Source organism: Semicossyphus pulcher, unplaced genomic scaffold, assembly GCF_022749685.1.
Source record: "Semicossyphus pulcher isolate SPU_LCO1_2020_fin unplaced genomic scaffold, fSemPul1.0.p SCAF_7, whole genome shotgun sequence".
Taxonomy (NCBI): Eukaryota; Metazoa; Chordata; class Actinopteri; order Labriformes; family Labridae; genus Semicossyphus; species Semicossyphus pulcher.
In genome coordinates this window covers 21,073,760-21,089,354 of record NW_027211748.1, presented here as the reverse complement: position 1 = coordinate 21,089,354, position 15,595 = coordinate 21,073,760, and the positions used below count along the sequence as shown (strand labels likewise).

At 41.1% G+C, this 15,595-nt stretch overlaps 1 protein-coding gene across 1 annotated transcript in view; it reads right to left on the bottom strand.

The window, feature by feature from the left end:
* Window positions 1-441: 441 nt before the first annotated feature.
* LOC138611817 (vertebrate ancient opsin-like) overlaps window positions 442-15,595 on the bottom strand; it is a 71,231-nt gene continuing 56,077 nt past the window's right edge. Inside the window, exon 4 of the mRNA XM_069685061.1 lies at window positions 442-726. Coding sequence (XP_069541162.1) covers window positions 442-726 — 285 coding nt within the window. The remainder of the gene's footprint in view (window positions 727-15,595) is intronic.

The following is a 15,595-nucleotide window of genomic DNA, read 5'->3' as shown; positions in this document are numbered from 1 at the left end:
TTATCCTATTCCTGAACACTTTTCAGTTCTGACATTTTATGAGTGAATACCAAACGTTAGATATTGCACAAAATAAATGATCCCTTCGATTCCTCTTCTGTTACAACAGTCTGACTGAGCCTTCTTTAAAAATCGCGATAAGATCATCCTTCAGATGCTCATTCCCTAGACAGACAGATACTTTTTTTTTTCTGCAGAGAAACACAGGCTCCCAGCTTCTGCAGGTTTACCGCCTCTGACCTCTGCCCATATTGTCAAGAGGTAGTCCAAGATTTGCCTTTGTTACTGGTCCATCACCTCTTCTAGCCAGGGCTGAGCTGATGCAACAGCTGCAATAAATCCACCTGGACGGGCAGGCTGCAGCTCACCAAGCCTGAGTAACACCACCTCTCTCATTATTAATGATTCCCTGGCAGGGGACTTCATCATTATAGCCAATCATCAGCCATCAAAGTGGGTCACTAGCGATACTACGACAGGTTTGTTGATGTCTGAAGAGGGAGCTCTGGTGACATCAATGGTGGGTTCATTGGAGGGTCCCAGTTGGGGAATGGTGGTGGCCGGCTGACCCAGCGAGGCTACCATAAATAGAAAGTCGTTGGTACGTCGGGGACCAGTGACTGCTCCACCCCTCACGGCTTTGGTGGCGACCTTGGAGGAGCTCTTTACGCTGGAGCCTCGTCGAGGAGCCTTGCAGCGCAGCAGGGCTTGGAAACATCTGTAAAACTGGAGCAAGCACACAACACAAACATGTGATCAGAAATGATCTGCACTCCAAAATAACACAAGAGGCCATACATGATGGAATTGTAAAGACTGACCAGAAACATGGCTGTAATATGATGCTATACCTTCTGAATACAATGAATATAAATCAAAATCAGATAGCATCAGATTTTTCAATGAAGTTGCTCCTTCTTCCAATGGGAAGTCATTTTCAATCATGATTCTCGTCCTTTTCTCTCCCTCTCTAGGGAACATTCAGGCAAATTAGAGATAATTATGACTGATCAGACCCGTCTGCTGTCTCTATGCCCTCCTCTGTACCCATAGTGCTATTCTGTCATCCGAGTTATTGTGTCAGTTGCCATTCATGTGGAACATTATGCCAAGGGGCACAAATTATTTGTTAAGTTTCTAAAGTATATATTCTGTGAACCATTACTGCATTTCCAATTGAAAACGTAATTTTACTAAGCTTAAGAAGTGAGCTTAAAAAAAAGCAACAAGTTGAGCATAAGAGAAAAAGAGACTGAAAGGGATATGGCCTGTTCCAATTTTTCCACCCAAGATTTACGTGATGTTCTTATTAATGTTTATCTTTCTTGGGGAGCGATCTAAATGTAAGAGGAGTAAACGCTGATACCATTAGAATACGACGTTAAATAAAATATATCCTGGCAGGAAAAAATAAAAGCCAATCTGTTGGCTCAAGACATGACTTGTATCTGATGCAAAAGTCTGGTTTCCATGGTTGCCGTTTTTATTTAGTTTTTTTTAAGTCCAAGTAGTATTGACAAAATCCGGTTTGGGCAGGCTTCGGTTGTATGCAGGTAAAACGTCCGTGTGGAAGCAGAAGAGGCAGAACTCGTAACCGATCCCCTATCTCAGCGATATAGCCTCTGGGGGCGAAGCCAACTTCTGGTACAGCCAGCGTTTATCGATAAAGGACCTCCGGCCAAGACTTCCTCTTCTGTGCTTTGCCATTGCTTACAGTTCGACGTGCAACTTGACAAGTGAGAATGGAGTCGGAGTTTCTTTGCTTCACTTGCATGAAGATAGGTTTTTGTCGAGGCTAATTAAAGCTAAATCATTGTCAGATGGGAATGGGAATAATTGTTGCGCATCCTTCCTCCCCACATTGACAGTTTTCCTTCATACAACCAATGCCCACAGAAACACTAGTGGACTGTACTACTTGGAGTACTACTACTTTACAAATGGAAACCAGAACACTTCAGACAAATATCAGTGCAGATAAAAACCTGGACATAGATGTGTCTCTCAAATCCAACTCTTCTCTGACTGCCCAAGTTGCTTGTCAGACCGTAAACAATGAAACGCTGACAATGAAGTCTTGGATATCCCTCATCCATTATTTAGATATCCACTGCCTACCCGCGAAGCCCCAGAATATTGGTCAGTGCCCCCAAAGGCTTAAGACTAGTCAATTAAAGTGGGTTCAGAGGTCATCATCATGTTCTGTCATCCAAATAAAGAAAATTCAGTACAGCCTTCCAAAGACAAACTGAAAATAGAAAGTAAGGCACCCTCAACCTGTGGAAAGGGAGCTGTTATGTTCCCTCTTCATAATAACATCCCTGTGGACTCTTGGGAAGTAGCAGGAGCTCAGTGTCTCCATGGTTCTCCTTATGCTGCTATGAGGCACCTGCAGTCTGACATTCCATTGGAGATGAGACGGTGATCTATTTTAGGCTTACCTGTCTCTGTACCATCAAAGCAACCATTAAGGGAGAAAACCCTCTTCGTCACTTGATGCTTTCTACCCAATAAAAAACATAAATGGGGTCCTGTTGCATTTCATCACCATCACAGTTGGCCACTGGTTGGATAATGCACTTTCATATTTGGTGGGACAAGACTGGGGGATTTGAGGTTGAGAACTGCAATGTACATGCATATAAGAAGGTAATTCCCCGCTGTTTGAAGTTTAGGAACAGAAAGAATTTAGGTTATGGCCAACTTCCACCGTATTCTGGCCCTCCTGGTACCAGGTATACAAAAGACAGGCCCAACATTGGACATATGGTGACTGTCCCGTACCAGAGGGGACATGTTGGCACATACAAATTAGCCAGAAACTGCTCAGCACTTGATCTCAGCTAGATTATCCTGACAAGTTCTGGGCTTTCATAGAAAAATGCTATGATTGATGCGGATGCCTTAGTCAGCCATTTATGTTATTGTACCTGGGTGCCTGGTGAGTGTGGCTGTTTCTCTCAAGTATACTATTGAAAGCACTTGATCAGTTCACCTTGAAAACTACTTTGGCTTTCAGCCATAGTGTGAGTTATAAACCCATCAGCCTGCTCATTAGAATCACTCTCGTACAAACATCATCGAAACTTGTATGCATCAAAACATTTCTTCCTCTAATGTTGGCTTCTGTAAAAGAAATGTGGCGATCCAAAGCCATCTCTTGATTAAATGTTTTTTAAAAGGTTGGAGACAAAGGCAGTGGGCACTTAGCTCCTGAATGTTGCGCTTTTTAAACGCCCTCTATTAAGAAGGGTATTGAGAGAGTGGTAAAGCCTATTGCGCCCGTTACAGTAGGCCTATATCCAAGTGAAGGCCTAGATCGTTACTGAGCAAGGAGCACATCTAACATCCCAGACTGGAGCTCACCTCATAACACAACAACAACTAACGTTTGCATTTTTGTAATTTATAATCTAGCTCTCGTCCTAATAAAGTATTTTAGATTTGTTACATAACTAAGCCATAGTTTTTTAAAAGCCTTTTGTACTGAACTCCTCTTTGTATCATTAATCTTGCCTCGCAAAAGCACTGGTTACATGTGTCTAACTGTACTCATAGATTTAGGTCCTTCAATGTGTTTCTGTATTCTTCTGAGACATTATTTTTATAGTACGATGGTGGTCATAGTATGTGTTAAGACAGAGGTCTGACTACATCCAATCCAAGAAGCGGATGGCATCCTCCAAAGGCACAGAGCTAAATTGCATTTAATCATAATGGCATTAGCTCCCCATGATAGCATGATCGGACTGAGGTTGAAAATCGGCGAACGGCGCCCTTTAAGAAGCTTTACAAGCTGAAGAAGAATGAACTACATTTACTCCCAATCATGTTCAAAATATAAAGCAGATTTATTAGTCAGTTAACACTTGGGTCATTTGTTCAACCCAACCAAACAGCTCAAAAGCTATTATTAATAACTTTAACAAGCTAAATCATACACTCATACATTAATGTTGTGTAGAGGTTTGCCTTGCATGTTAATCGGACATTTAACCCATTTGGCTGTGATCTGCAGATAAACCTGCCTGAGCTGAGGCTGCCACATTTGAGTATTGTATGAATATTAGTAACAAAGGCCTGTCAGGTCTGTAATTCTAACACAAGCTTGTTAACTCAGTAAAATGATGATTAGGCAAATGATGTGTCACCAATGTAATAGGCTTCATAATAATTCTAATGATAGACTTAAATGTGACCTGCTTCCGCAGTAAGATTTTTTAATTGGCACTTCATCATAAAACCTTTGACACCTTTCATTAACACATGATGATTAATAACTACTTAAAGTGTGAAATTCTATTATGTAAGATGTGATTTCGCCAAGATTTAAAGCACATTTAGATATAAAGAGATATTTCCACAAACTGATATCTCACATGAACTGTTACAGAGCTACACCTGCAAATATACTGTGTTCTAACAAGCACCAAGAGTCAGAGCAGATCAAAATGAGAATGGACAGTCCGTCTCCTAGGTACAAAGGAAATGCATTGAAATGTATACACCCTCTGTGAAGGTATAATAAATAGTGAATGGACCCCTGGATACATTTTTCAATCGCAGAAACAGACGTGGAAGTCTCAGGATTATTATGATTTCATGCAGATCTTGTTTTACACCGACACCTACACGTAACGGAGCCCCCATGCTGCCCAGCTCAAAGTTCGGCTGTGTGCTGATGGACAGATGGAGAGACTCTGAATAATTGAGGACCCAGGCTGCAGGTTGAAGGCATAACAATGCATTCGGGGTATTTGGCTATACTTAAAATTCTAGACATTTCCAACCTTATCCTAGAAATATTCACAGATCAGACAGGCCCTGGACCACAATTACAACCATTTTCAAGCTCTCTTTCATTGCTCCTGTTAAGATGCCAATCTTGAGTAAACGTAGTATACTTAGTATACTTTCTGAGTTTCATGTATACTTATAGTCTACTACATTTTCTCATGAGTGCAAAATATGAGGAAGCTCTTTCACAGAATCGGGTTAGAGTGGCTGCAGAAGTTAAATACACACATTGGTAGCATTTCATCTATAAACAGTGTTAGAGAGGTGACAAATCCTGAGGAAGAGAAAAGGACAAAATGAGGGTTAATGGATTCATAGATTAAAACAGGAACAGGAAGATGCTCAATGCGCTGCATATACAGTACATGGATTTAGGAAGTTGTGTCATTGGTGAGCAGGATGTTAAATTTTAGTGAGGCCATCAGAGAATACTGGATATGGCAACTATAGATGCCATTGCCTTCCCAAGTTAAGATATTTAAAGCTTTTATTTGGTTATGAAACAGACTGAAATTAATACGGATAACTCTATATGACCTGCAATAGCAAACAAGACCATCAGCGACAAGATCGATTATATCTTTACACTTATTTTTAATGCCTGTAACCACTGCCGGGAGGGTAGGTGTCAGATGAGGCGATTAACTTCACGCTGCCAAATCAGCCTTTTTACTATATTTTCCACAGCAAGGACTCACAGCGAGTGATGCGTTTGAATGCTGAAAGAAATCAGGAGGATTTGATTGTATGTAGCTCACTCACACAAGGGGAAAACAAGTCTGATCTTTCCTCCTTTCTTTTTGTGATTTCCAGAAGGTGTTGTCCCTTTGACAGCAGATCTGAACCTCTGTCATCGTCTGCTAACTCTTCTTCCTCTACTCACCTGGTAAGTGAAATCAGAATCTATTGACTCTGTGCTGAGACTCTGCTGCTTTCGCTGCACAGACACTTTCAGTTTCCAAGTATTAATAACACTCTTATATCACTCGCCCAAACACCCTTTAACACAAGCCTACTATTGTTTGCCATAATATTACAGTGGGGAAATTACTAAGCCCCTTTTAAAATATGTGTGTCTTGATGGCTTGATGTTAAAAATTTAATTATCAGTTAACAATTCTCTGGGCTCGGGAGCCATGGAGAGGCTGGGGACGTTGTTAAATATTGATAAGAGGACTAAACCATTGTAAGAATATTGCTACCTATACTTTTCAGTTTATTACATACCTCAAACATGAATTTTTTACCACAACATAAACTCAACTCAGGAGATTTTCGTAACGATTTGACGCAACATTGAACGTTTCCTGCAGAGACTCAGAGAGAAGAAATGCCTCAGGATATAAGCAAAAATTCTCCTCACAATGTACCTTTGAGTTGCACATTCGACGCCTTCGTCAGTCCATTCATAACGTATAGGTTATCTAAGAGTGAAGGCTAGCGGGGAAATGTAAAGAAGCAAGACTACCAACACATCTGTGGTGCTGATGAGTACTTTCCCCTTAAATGTCCAAACAAAGCACTGAAATGTGCGACAATGATGGAGGAGACGGGGATGGAGACAACAGACAAATGGTAGAGAACATTAGTTATAACACAGAGGCATCAAAGCTAAGGTCAAGAGAAAGGTGAAAGCAATGACAGATAAACAAATAATAATGGCAATGGATGGATGGAAAGAGTGAGAATCACAGAGAGCATTTGGCGAGAGGGTTGGGGATGACTCTCAGACTCGGTTTCGGGTGATTTCTTTGACAAACTGAGCTGACGCTCTACAGGCAGAAGATGACAACAAGACGGTCAAATGTCAGACATCATCTCAGACAATGAAGAATTGGATGTCTGCTCAGTTCCAGTGTTCTTCAGTTTCTACGTAACGATATACAAGGAGAATTTCATTCACTGTCACCACTATATTATACTTGATGCAGTTTAAGGGAATTAAACAAAGTGGACGCATTATAACCCAGAACTTCATGTGAAAATGAAGTGACTTCATGTGTCCTCCCAGCAGCTGTGAAGTGTCCCGCAGAGCACACACTGTTTTACAAAATGAGATGATCTGGGAGCTATAGCCGGAAAAATAATGAGTGTCACACAGGAACATGTGAACTGAATGGCAATCATTTGAGCCGCTCTTGGGATTTGTTGGCACATTCTCGATACAGCCAATGGCTGTGGTGTGTTTATATTGTGTGTATCACTCATCATTCATTTCCTCCCACTGTTATCAGTGGCTTGGATTCAAGTCTCACAGTTTCTGCAACGTCTCATTTCTGTGATGGAGAGTCATCGACTCCATACTTCCTAACAGATCAGTTCCTTCGCAGAATCAGGGTTCTTTAGCAAACTAGTCCAAGTTCCTGTTTGAAGATGTCTGTGAATTGAATTCATGATGTTTGTTAAATAAGAAGCTTCCTGGAACCAAATGGCTGGCTACTGTTTCCTAATACCAGCTTTTCAAAGACACCAGACCTGCAGCTACATCAACCAGCAACATGACTCAGCAACGCAGCAACAATATGAGCAACACTAGTAAAGTAAGCAAGCTTTCATTGTCCAGTTGCTGTCTAATAAAACATAACTGTTATTTCCGCCTGCCGAGGTCTGTTTAGTGGCAATATAAAAAGAACAACATTTTGAGTCAACATTGGCTCCTCTTCTGGGTTTTATTACCTTTGTACCTGATGAAGGGTAAATTTAGGCTCCAAACATTATTTTTGTCTTCACAGACATTTTATAGGCAGCGTTCAACAGTGTTACGAGTTCTTGTGAGGGAGAAATTAACCAATAAGGCCAAAAGATTTCTCATTATACTGCTGCTATGCCTTGTTAAAACTGCCATCTATGAAATCTCCATCTGCAGCAACAGATTCCCAAACTTTATATTGATTTTTCATTTAATTTAATAGTTTAGAACAGACGATACTGGACTGCCTGGAACGCCACATGAAGAAAGTTATGTAGCTCATTAAACTCATTGTTGTATACATTAAGTCAGTGTCTCACTGAAAAAATGTTTGTCTCGTCCAAGCGTCATTACAAGTAGGACACAAAAGTAGTGTAACAATACAGACTATAGTCAATGCAAAGTTTAATGCCAAAGGGGTCGATTAAAACATGGTTCTATTTAAAATTTCCAATTAAAAAAACGATCATATAAAGATAATGTAAGGCATTACAACTGTGAGGTTAGTCAGCCTAAAGGCCCCAAAAATCATGTCACATTTGCAATTTAAACCTCATTTAGGTCAAATGATGATTGAAGTTCTGAAAACTAGTGTATAAACTGCAGTATATGACCCAACTGCACTGGTTTAGCATGAAACAAACTGTTGCCGTGACACAAAATGCAAATTTTCAAATAGAACTGACTTTCTGTTGAGCATACTTGTATCACATGTCTTTTGGCAAATGAATAATAACCAGGGGTTGGAGAGGCCACCTGATGGAAGCAGGACACCTGTTCTTTGCATCCCGTCCAGAGTCTCCCAGATGTTCGATCGTTGGGTGTTTAATAAGTGTAACTTGACCAAAGATCAATGATTGACTTTGTGGTCTTATTATCAGACCTGCTGCTGTATGTCTTGGACACTCGAGTGAAGAGAAGGGAAGAGCTGTCAAGTGGTCACCACCGTAATGCAAGTGGGATCAGATGGCAGAGGGAGGCTACTAGACAGACCTGGTAAACCTAAACACGCAGTGAGGGTGAACTGGAAGTGAATGGTGGAGGTTCTTATCAATGAGATCTTCAACTCTCACCTTGGGAAGAATTTCTGGTGCAACACGGGATAGGTTGGAGACTGGGCCAAAGCCTCTATTGTAGAGGTGAAGAGGGGTTATCCTTCTGCCTGTCATGGCAGCAATCTGACAACCTGCTGGTGGGCACCAGAGGTGGAGGAAGCCACCAGGCTGAAGAAGGTGGCCCTGCTGTTTGGCCCAGGTGTCTTTTTAAGGAACTTCTGGCAACACATTTGACCTCTCCGGAAGGAGAAGCAGGGCTTATCCAGGCTGTGTTCAGCAGGAGGAGACAGGGGATACTGACAAGCAGTGGATTGGGCTCTTTGAGGGTTCTTGAACCTGAGCAACACATCCTCTGTGGAGGAGTCTGAAGGCTGGAGGGGATCCTCACCCATCCTCAGAAGTCACTGAGATGGTCAACAAGCTCTTTAGAGAGATTTTGCAATGAGTTGTCGAAAGCTCTAAATATTGTTCTGCTCTCCTGGCTGACATGCCTCTTCAGTGTCCAATGGAGGTCTAGGATAGTACTTTTGGATTGCTATAACGAGGTGAGGGCAGTAGTGTGTGCTCGAATTATTGTGGTACCAATCTACTCAGCCTCCAAGGAAGAGTTTACTCCAACGTTGTAAAAAGCGATTCTTGATTGTCAAACCGCAAATTCATGTAGACCAGTGTGGATTCATCCTGGCCCTGGAGTATTGGAGGAGGAGCTTGGACATCTGCAGGGAGCTCCAAGTACAGCTCCTGCTCCATAACATGGAAAGGAGCACGCTGTGTTTGCTCTGCATCTGAACAGGATGTCTTCTGGGCTTCTCCCTTTGGAGGTGTTTTAGGCTAGTCCTATGACTCCAGGACAGACCCATAAGTAGCTGGAGAGATAATACAGTATATCTCTATTGGCATGGGATCTTCATGGATCACTATCTAACCAGGTGGTGGTTAGTTACGCTCTAAAAAGTAACAGCCCAAAAGCTTGAGCTAACAAATGGGGGAAAGAGCTTGAATGTCAGAAATAAATATGATTGCGCACACAAGAAGTAAACTTTAACCAACCCAATAATTTGAACAGTGATGGAGGAGATCACTCATAAAATCACAGCACCTGCCAAACTGTCAGTCATGATGAAGTAATTCCCTGTACTCAGATGAGAAAGGTGAATGTATACCACCTGTCTGATTTTTCTGACACGTTATTTATGAGACTAATCCCCTTGACAAAAAGTTATTATATTGTAGATTGATGAAGCTGCACTGTGTGCTTTACACGTCGGCTTGTATTGTCTCCAAAAGTTCTATTCCTTACTGGTACTAGACCTTATATCAGTTACTTCTGCGATAGTGTTGGGAGAATGAGGTTATTTTAAAAGGAAACGTTTCCTTTCTTGCAGAAGTGGAGGACAAAATTGTATACTGCTCTTGTGTCTGTTCAGCAAAAACAAAGCCACAGCCAGTTAGCTTAGCATGGCAGAACAGATAAGAGACTCAAGGAAGTCCCCGTGTCAAGCCAAGAAATAGTGAAACGCATAACCTCCAGTAAACCACTTTTTTTTTTTCCTTACATGTCAGATTTATTTAGAAAAATAAATAAATTATATATACATAGGTGTTAGTAGCTTTCATGTTTGGACAGTGTCAGGCCCTTGAAAGAAAACAATCATAAACTGTTCACTGTTCACAGTTCAAGTCCACATTGACATTAGTTTTGTAGAATTTTCCACTACCAATTATTCTTTGGCGTCACTGAATCAGATACTAGAATTTGCAAATCGGCTTAAATAGCCTTAAAGAATAAATGCTCTATCCTACTCACCCTGTATGATGTGATATATGCTTGCATTGTATGGCCTGGCTCAGCGTAAAATTTAAGCGTTTAATCTAGTTTGACAGTCAGTCATCACTGAAAACTTTAACTTCCAGTTGGTTTAACTACCAGGTCTATTTGCTGTAGAGAGGAGGAGACCACCTAGATAATTTAGCCCCAGGTTTAAACCTGGAGAACGACAAACACTCGGGTTTGAGGAACACTCAATTTTGAATGTGAAATTTCATTATTCGGTGTTGGTAGGAGCAAGTATTCTGATTGGATGAGAGGCATTCCATGAGTGCTGATATAGAGAACAACATCACTGGGACTTTTCACTCTGTGTATCACTCCACCTCAGCCAGGTGTTCTGAATACTGTTAATTAACATCACAGCAGACCGAGTATGTCTACATTAATCAAGCTGGTTCCTCTGAATCACACAGCAGACTCGTATTTCACTGGTGGATGATAAATTAAAACAAACAGATAAACGTACATGATAAAAACAGCTGATCTGTGGTAACCTGTAGACACAGATTGCAGGAGAATGTTTGGGTTGCTTGGCAACAACAGTCCAGTTTCAGTTTAGTTGTGGTACTAGTTGAGTTGGTGGAGCAAAAAATAATCTGTTGTTGATTATTACTGTTTACTACTATTTGCAGCTTGTACAACTGTTGTATAATCAGCCTGTGGCCTCACGGCTACGACCGAACCACAGCCCTGATGATATTCAGTACAACATCACTCCCTCTCATGTGATATTGCTTAATCATCACATGATAAATTACCTGAAATCAGATATTATTCACCAGTTAATCAACCGTAGTTTTGAGATATGAAGTGTTTCTGGTGAAAGCACAGCACAACTTATTGTGTAGACCGCTGTTTTGGAGCAGTGAAAAATAAATGATATCCAGTGAAAGAAACTGATTTATGTTATCAGAACGGTGCTCCGACTGGCGTTCTTGCAGATACCCTATCTCACAATTCAGGCAGTATCAGAGTCATTCGGATACTTGTATCAGGACTGAAAGGGTTATCATTCTATGCATACTATTCATTATGTCCGTGTGCTACTTGGATTGGTCCCTTATGTGTAATAAGTGTCCAGACGGACTATGTATCCACTACTCCTGTCGTGTTCGTAAAGCGAGCTGTTGCTAAAATCATCTTTAAGTCTCACAGGTTATGGGGCATCAAAAAAGTAAGTGTAATGATTTTCACAGTTTTTGTGCAAAGCTGTCCTCTCAGCATAGTACAAACCACCCTGAACGTTTTTATGTCTGTATTCACAGGATATAGAAAGACAGTTCAGTGCAAACTTACCCATAACTCCTTAGTTTTCTGTGCATGTTCATCACATCCACCCCAGGCCTTTAGATGTGAGCGCCGCTGTTCGTTGATGGGACAAACACACACCAGCTGCTACTTGTATCTGTACAGCATTTTTAGTCTTCAACTCGCCTCAACTCACAGTTTCCATAGTAACGGGCTGGGAGGAATTGAAGACTGAAAAAGACATACAGGACATTTGGTGTCCCTCTCTCCCACTTTGGCTCTCACGCTGTCATGGAGTAGATGATGTGTGGGCTAAAACGTCCCTGTAAGGTCAGTTAGCTGCGGCGGGAGGAGGAGAGTGAGACGGAGCAGAGAGGAGTGCGACGGAGGCGCTGCTGCATCCAGATGACAGGCTGTCATTTGGTGTTGATAACACAAACTCTGTAAGGAAAGTTTAAACTTCAAAGCATGTATTACACTTGAATTGCTTTGGAAAGTGATAAGAATTAGTCTCCAATACAAAGTGCTGTCATAATTCTCTGTTTAGGACATCGTTCTGATTGAATCTGAAGGAAAAATGTCCTTAAAGCGCACACAGCATTTTGTGCTCCCCTTTACTGGAACAGAGCGGGATGATAAAGATTACACTGAGGAAAAAGTAGTTTTATCTGTCCGCCCCGGTGGGAGAATCATGGTTATCTTCTGTTATTTTTCTCACAATGATGAAGTGGGTTTGAAAAAGGAACAAAACATCTTCAATCTTAAGAATAACTGTATTCATCCTGTACAAAGTATAAAGTAAAAAAAGCATGATTTATGCTAACATTCACACCACTATACAACCAAAATATGAATCCTTCAAAGTAATAGGCATTAAAGATGTGTTTTTTTAGTCTGTGGAGGTAAAATAATCACCTATCAAACAAGAACAAAAGCAAACGTTACTTTTGGATTTAAGTTATTCACCATTTTGTTCATATCCCGTTTATGAAGCTCACATATTTCATTTAAATAGTTTGGTCTCCTTAGAAGTTGTTCGGCTGAGAACCGGGTAAAAACCCAGCAAGTCGTTAATGCTGTAACATTATCTACTCTTAAACAAATGTTACTAAGATTGTTGTGAAATACAAACATCTGAATGGACCCAAAGAAAAGATGAACTCAACCAGGCCCCCTTTATTCCTAGTTTTTCCGTCCCTTCACTGTATTGCAGCTTTCCAAACATACCCACGAGAGTCAAGACACGTGTTGCAGTCAAACCCAACATTTCAATTTGTGTTTCCCCAAAAAGTCGTGTCCTTTGCAACAGAAGGTCCCTGACATAACCTGTCGCCTGCTTAGGTGTGATACTGATGCTGCAGTCAGGTCATATAGGGTGTTCTGCAGATACAGTCTGTCATAAGGGGAAGAAAAAAATGTGTATAACTTTCTTGTGAGAATAACAAGATCTGGAGTCATTTTTGTATCACACACACCAGTAAAAGTGTCTGTGTAGACTTGGGTAGAGAGCCTATAGCTGCTCTATGAGCCGACAGGTCATTATAGAAATAGTAACTGTTGTGAATTTGAGTTTGGTTTCCAATCCGTCCGTCCATCATCTATACTGCTTATCCTGTTCAGGGTCGCGGGGAGGGCCGGAGCCTATCCCAGCTGTCTCACACAAATGGAGACATGTTCATATACACGCCTACGGACAATTTTAGGGTCACCAATGAACCTAACGAGCATGTCTTTGGACTGTGGGAGGAAGCTGGAGTACCTGGAGGGAACCCACGCATGCACAAGGAGACTTGCAAACCCCACACAGAAAAGGCCCACTACGTCCGAACTGGGATTCAAACCAAGAACCTTCTGGCTGTGAGTTGACAGTGCTAACCCCCGCACCACTGTGCAGCCGAAATTATCCAAAAATAAAAAATAGAACAGAAGAAATTTTATGCAAAATAAATCAGCGGGTGAGCGCTCATATTTAACTCTCGTCTTAAGAGGGGTTTAACAGTCAAGGGCTGTGGGGCAGTTCTTACTTTGTCCAGCTGATTATCCCACCTTGCTAAACAATGTTTAATAAATATTCAATGAGCAATTAAAGCTACAATGTTGTGATATTTTATTCAAGTTATTAACAAATGTTCTCCAGCTTAAAGCCCAGTAGTTAAGACAGAGATTTATATGCATAGCATCACTGTGATGAAAAGCAGCAGGACGTAAGGGCCAAGTTAAAACAAATGGAATTATCCATTAAACAACACCTGCCCTCTGAGCGTATCCTTTGGGGCAAAACTGCATCAGTACTCGGACTGGTTAGGCTATGTCTCTCATTAAATCTGATTTAAATTCACCGAAGACCGTTGCTGGAAATAGCCTAATCTAATTTTCAGGAAAGAGAATCTCAGATCCATCTCGAGCATTGTTCTGGACTCCGAGCTGCGTCTCGGTTGAACTTGAAGCTGCTGAATAAAAAAAGGCTCCAACTGAACCAGTCAACAAAAACATGTTGTTTCCATCCGTCAGTGGGTTGAATAAAAAAACACAAACACACGAGGGTTGCATGATAAATGTGACACTCCTTTTAAGGTCTGCTGTGTTTAATTATTTGCAGTCGAAGGCTTTGTGTCCCCTAGTCTTTAATCCATAATTGAGTTCATATGTAAAGCTAGTTTATAATCAGATGTGCTTCTCCACATGTTGGCCACTAGAGGCATAACACGCAGAGTGACTGATGAAACATGTCTGATGTTGGAGCCTGCCTGTTGGCTTTCATCCTGTCTCCTGTCTCTCTGGCCCTCCAGCCAAAAAGCACGAGCAGGGCCAACGCTGTCTGCTTTAGTAGCTGAGGGCCCCAAAAGTTTGTCAGTCTTTCTCTTTCAACTTGTGACAGATGGACAGACACGAGATTGCAACATTTCCTCCAATGCTGTGTTGTACTTTGAGGTGTGCGTGACCACAAATGTGCCCTGAAAACTTTTTCTTGCTTGTTGTGTCGCTAAAAGTAATGGGATCACACAGAACAACCTTTTTTAATGTTTCTTTCACTTTTTGGATTTTTGTGTTCTGTTTTTTGATCCGATTGGTCCGATGGTTCAGTCACTGACAGTGAAATCCAATCAAAGCACACCCACACAGTCCCTCTTAATCAATCTGAAAAACACTGATAACTTCTGTTTTTCAGTGTTAAACTCTTAAATTAAAGTTATTGATTAACTTTAATTGTTGCTTCTTTAGGCATTTTAAAAGGGGGGTATTATGCTAACTTCGGGCTTTATATGTCACTCTGTGATACCTGTGGAGTAGCTTAGCATAATTTACAGTAAAAAACTCACACTGGTGCTCTCAGGCTCTCACACAGCCGACTCCGCCAGCTCTGTCCCTTTAAGAAACCCCGCCCCTACAAGCTCACTTTCTTTGTGTGACATCACAAAGTTCAGCGTGTATATAAAACTGTGTGAAACCTGCCGTTCACAGCAGCCTGTAGAGCTGAGAAGCCTGGGGATTACTCGTATATACTTTCACCTACAGATTTGAAACTTCACCCACGTTTAGTCTGAACATCCAACATTGTAACATTTTATATATGTCTTAAAATATGAAACAGTTTAATACGCCCTCTTTAAGGAATAGTTTAAGAAATGTGCTCTTTCTCAGTCTTTTGGATGATTAGATTAGATTAGACCAAAGTTATCTAGATGTCTCTTTAAGGTGAGGCTACAGCAAGCAGCTATTTAGTTCAGCAATACAGTTAAACAGCTAGCATGGCTCTGCTTAAAAGTAACAAAATCGTGCTGATGGTATCTCAAAAGCTCAGCTATTAAGTACAAAAGCTAAATTTGTATTCCCTGTTGTACTTAAGGTTAACTGCCAGACTCTTTCTTGGATTTCAAGCAGTGATTTCCTGGAGTCTTGAATGTTGCTAAGCTAAGCTAATGGGCTGCTAACATTAGCCTTATTTTAAACGGATAGATCTTTCATTACTATGCT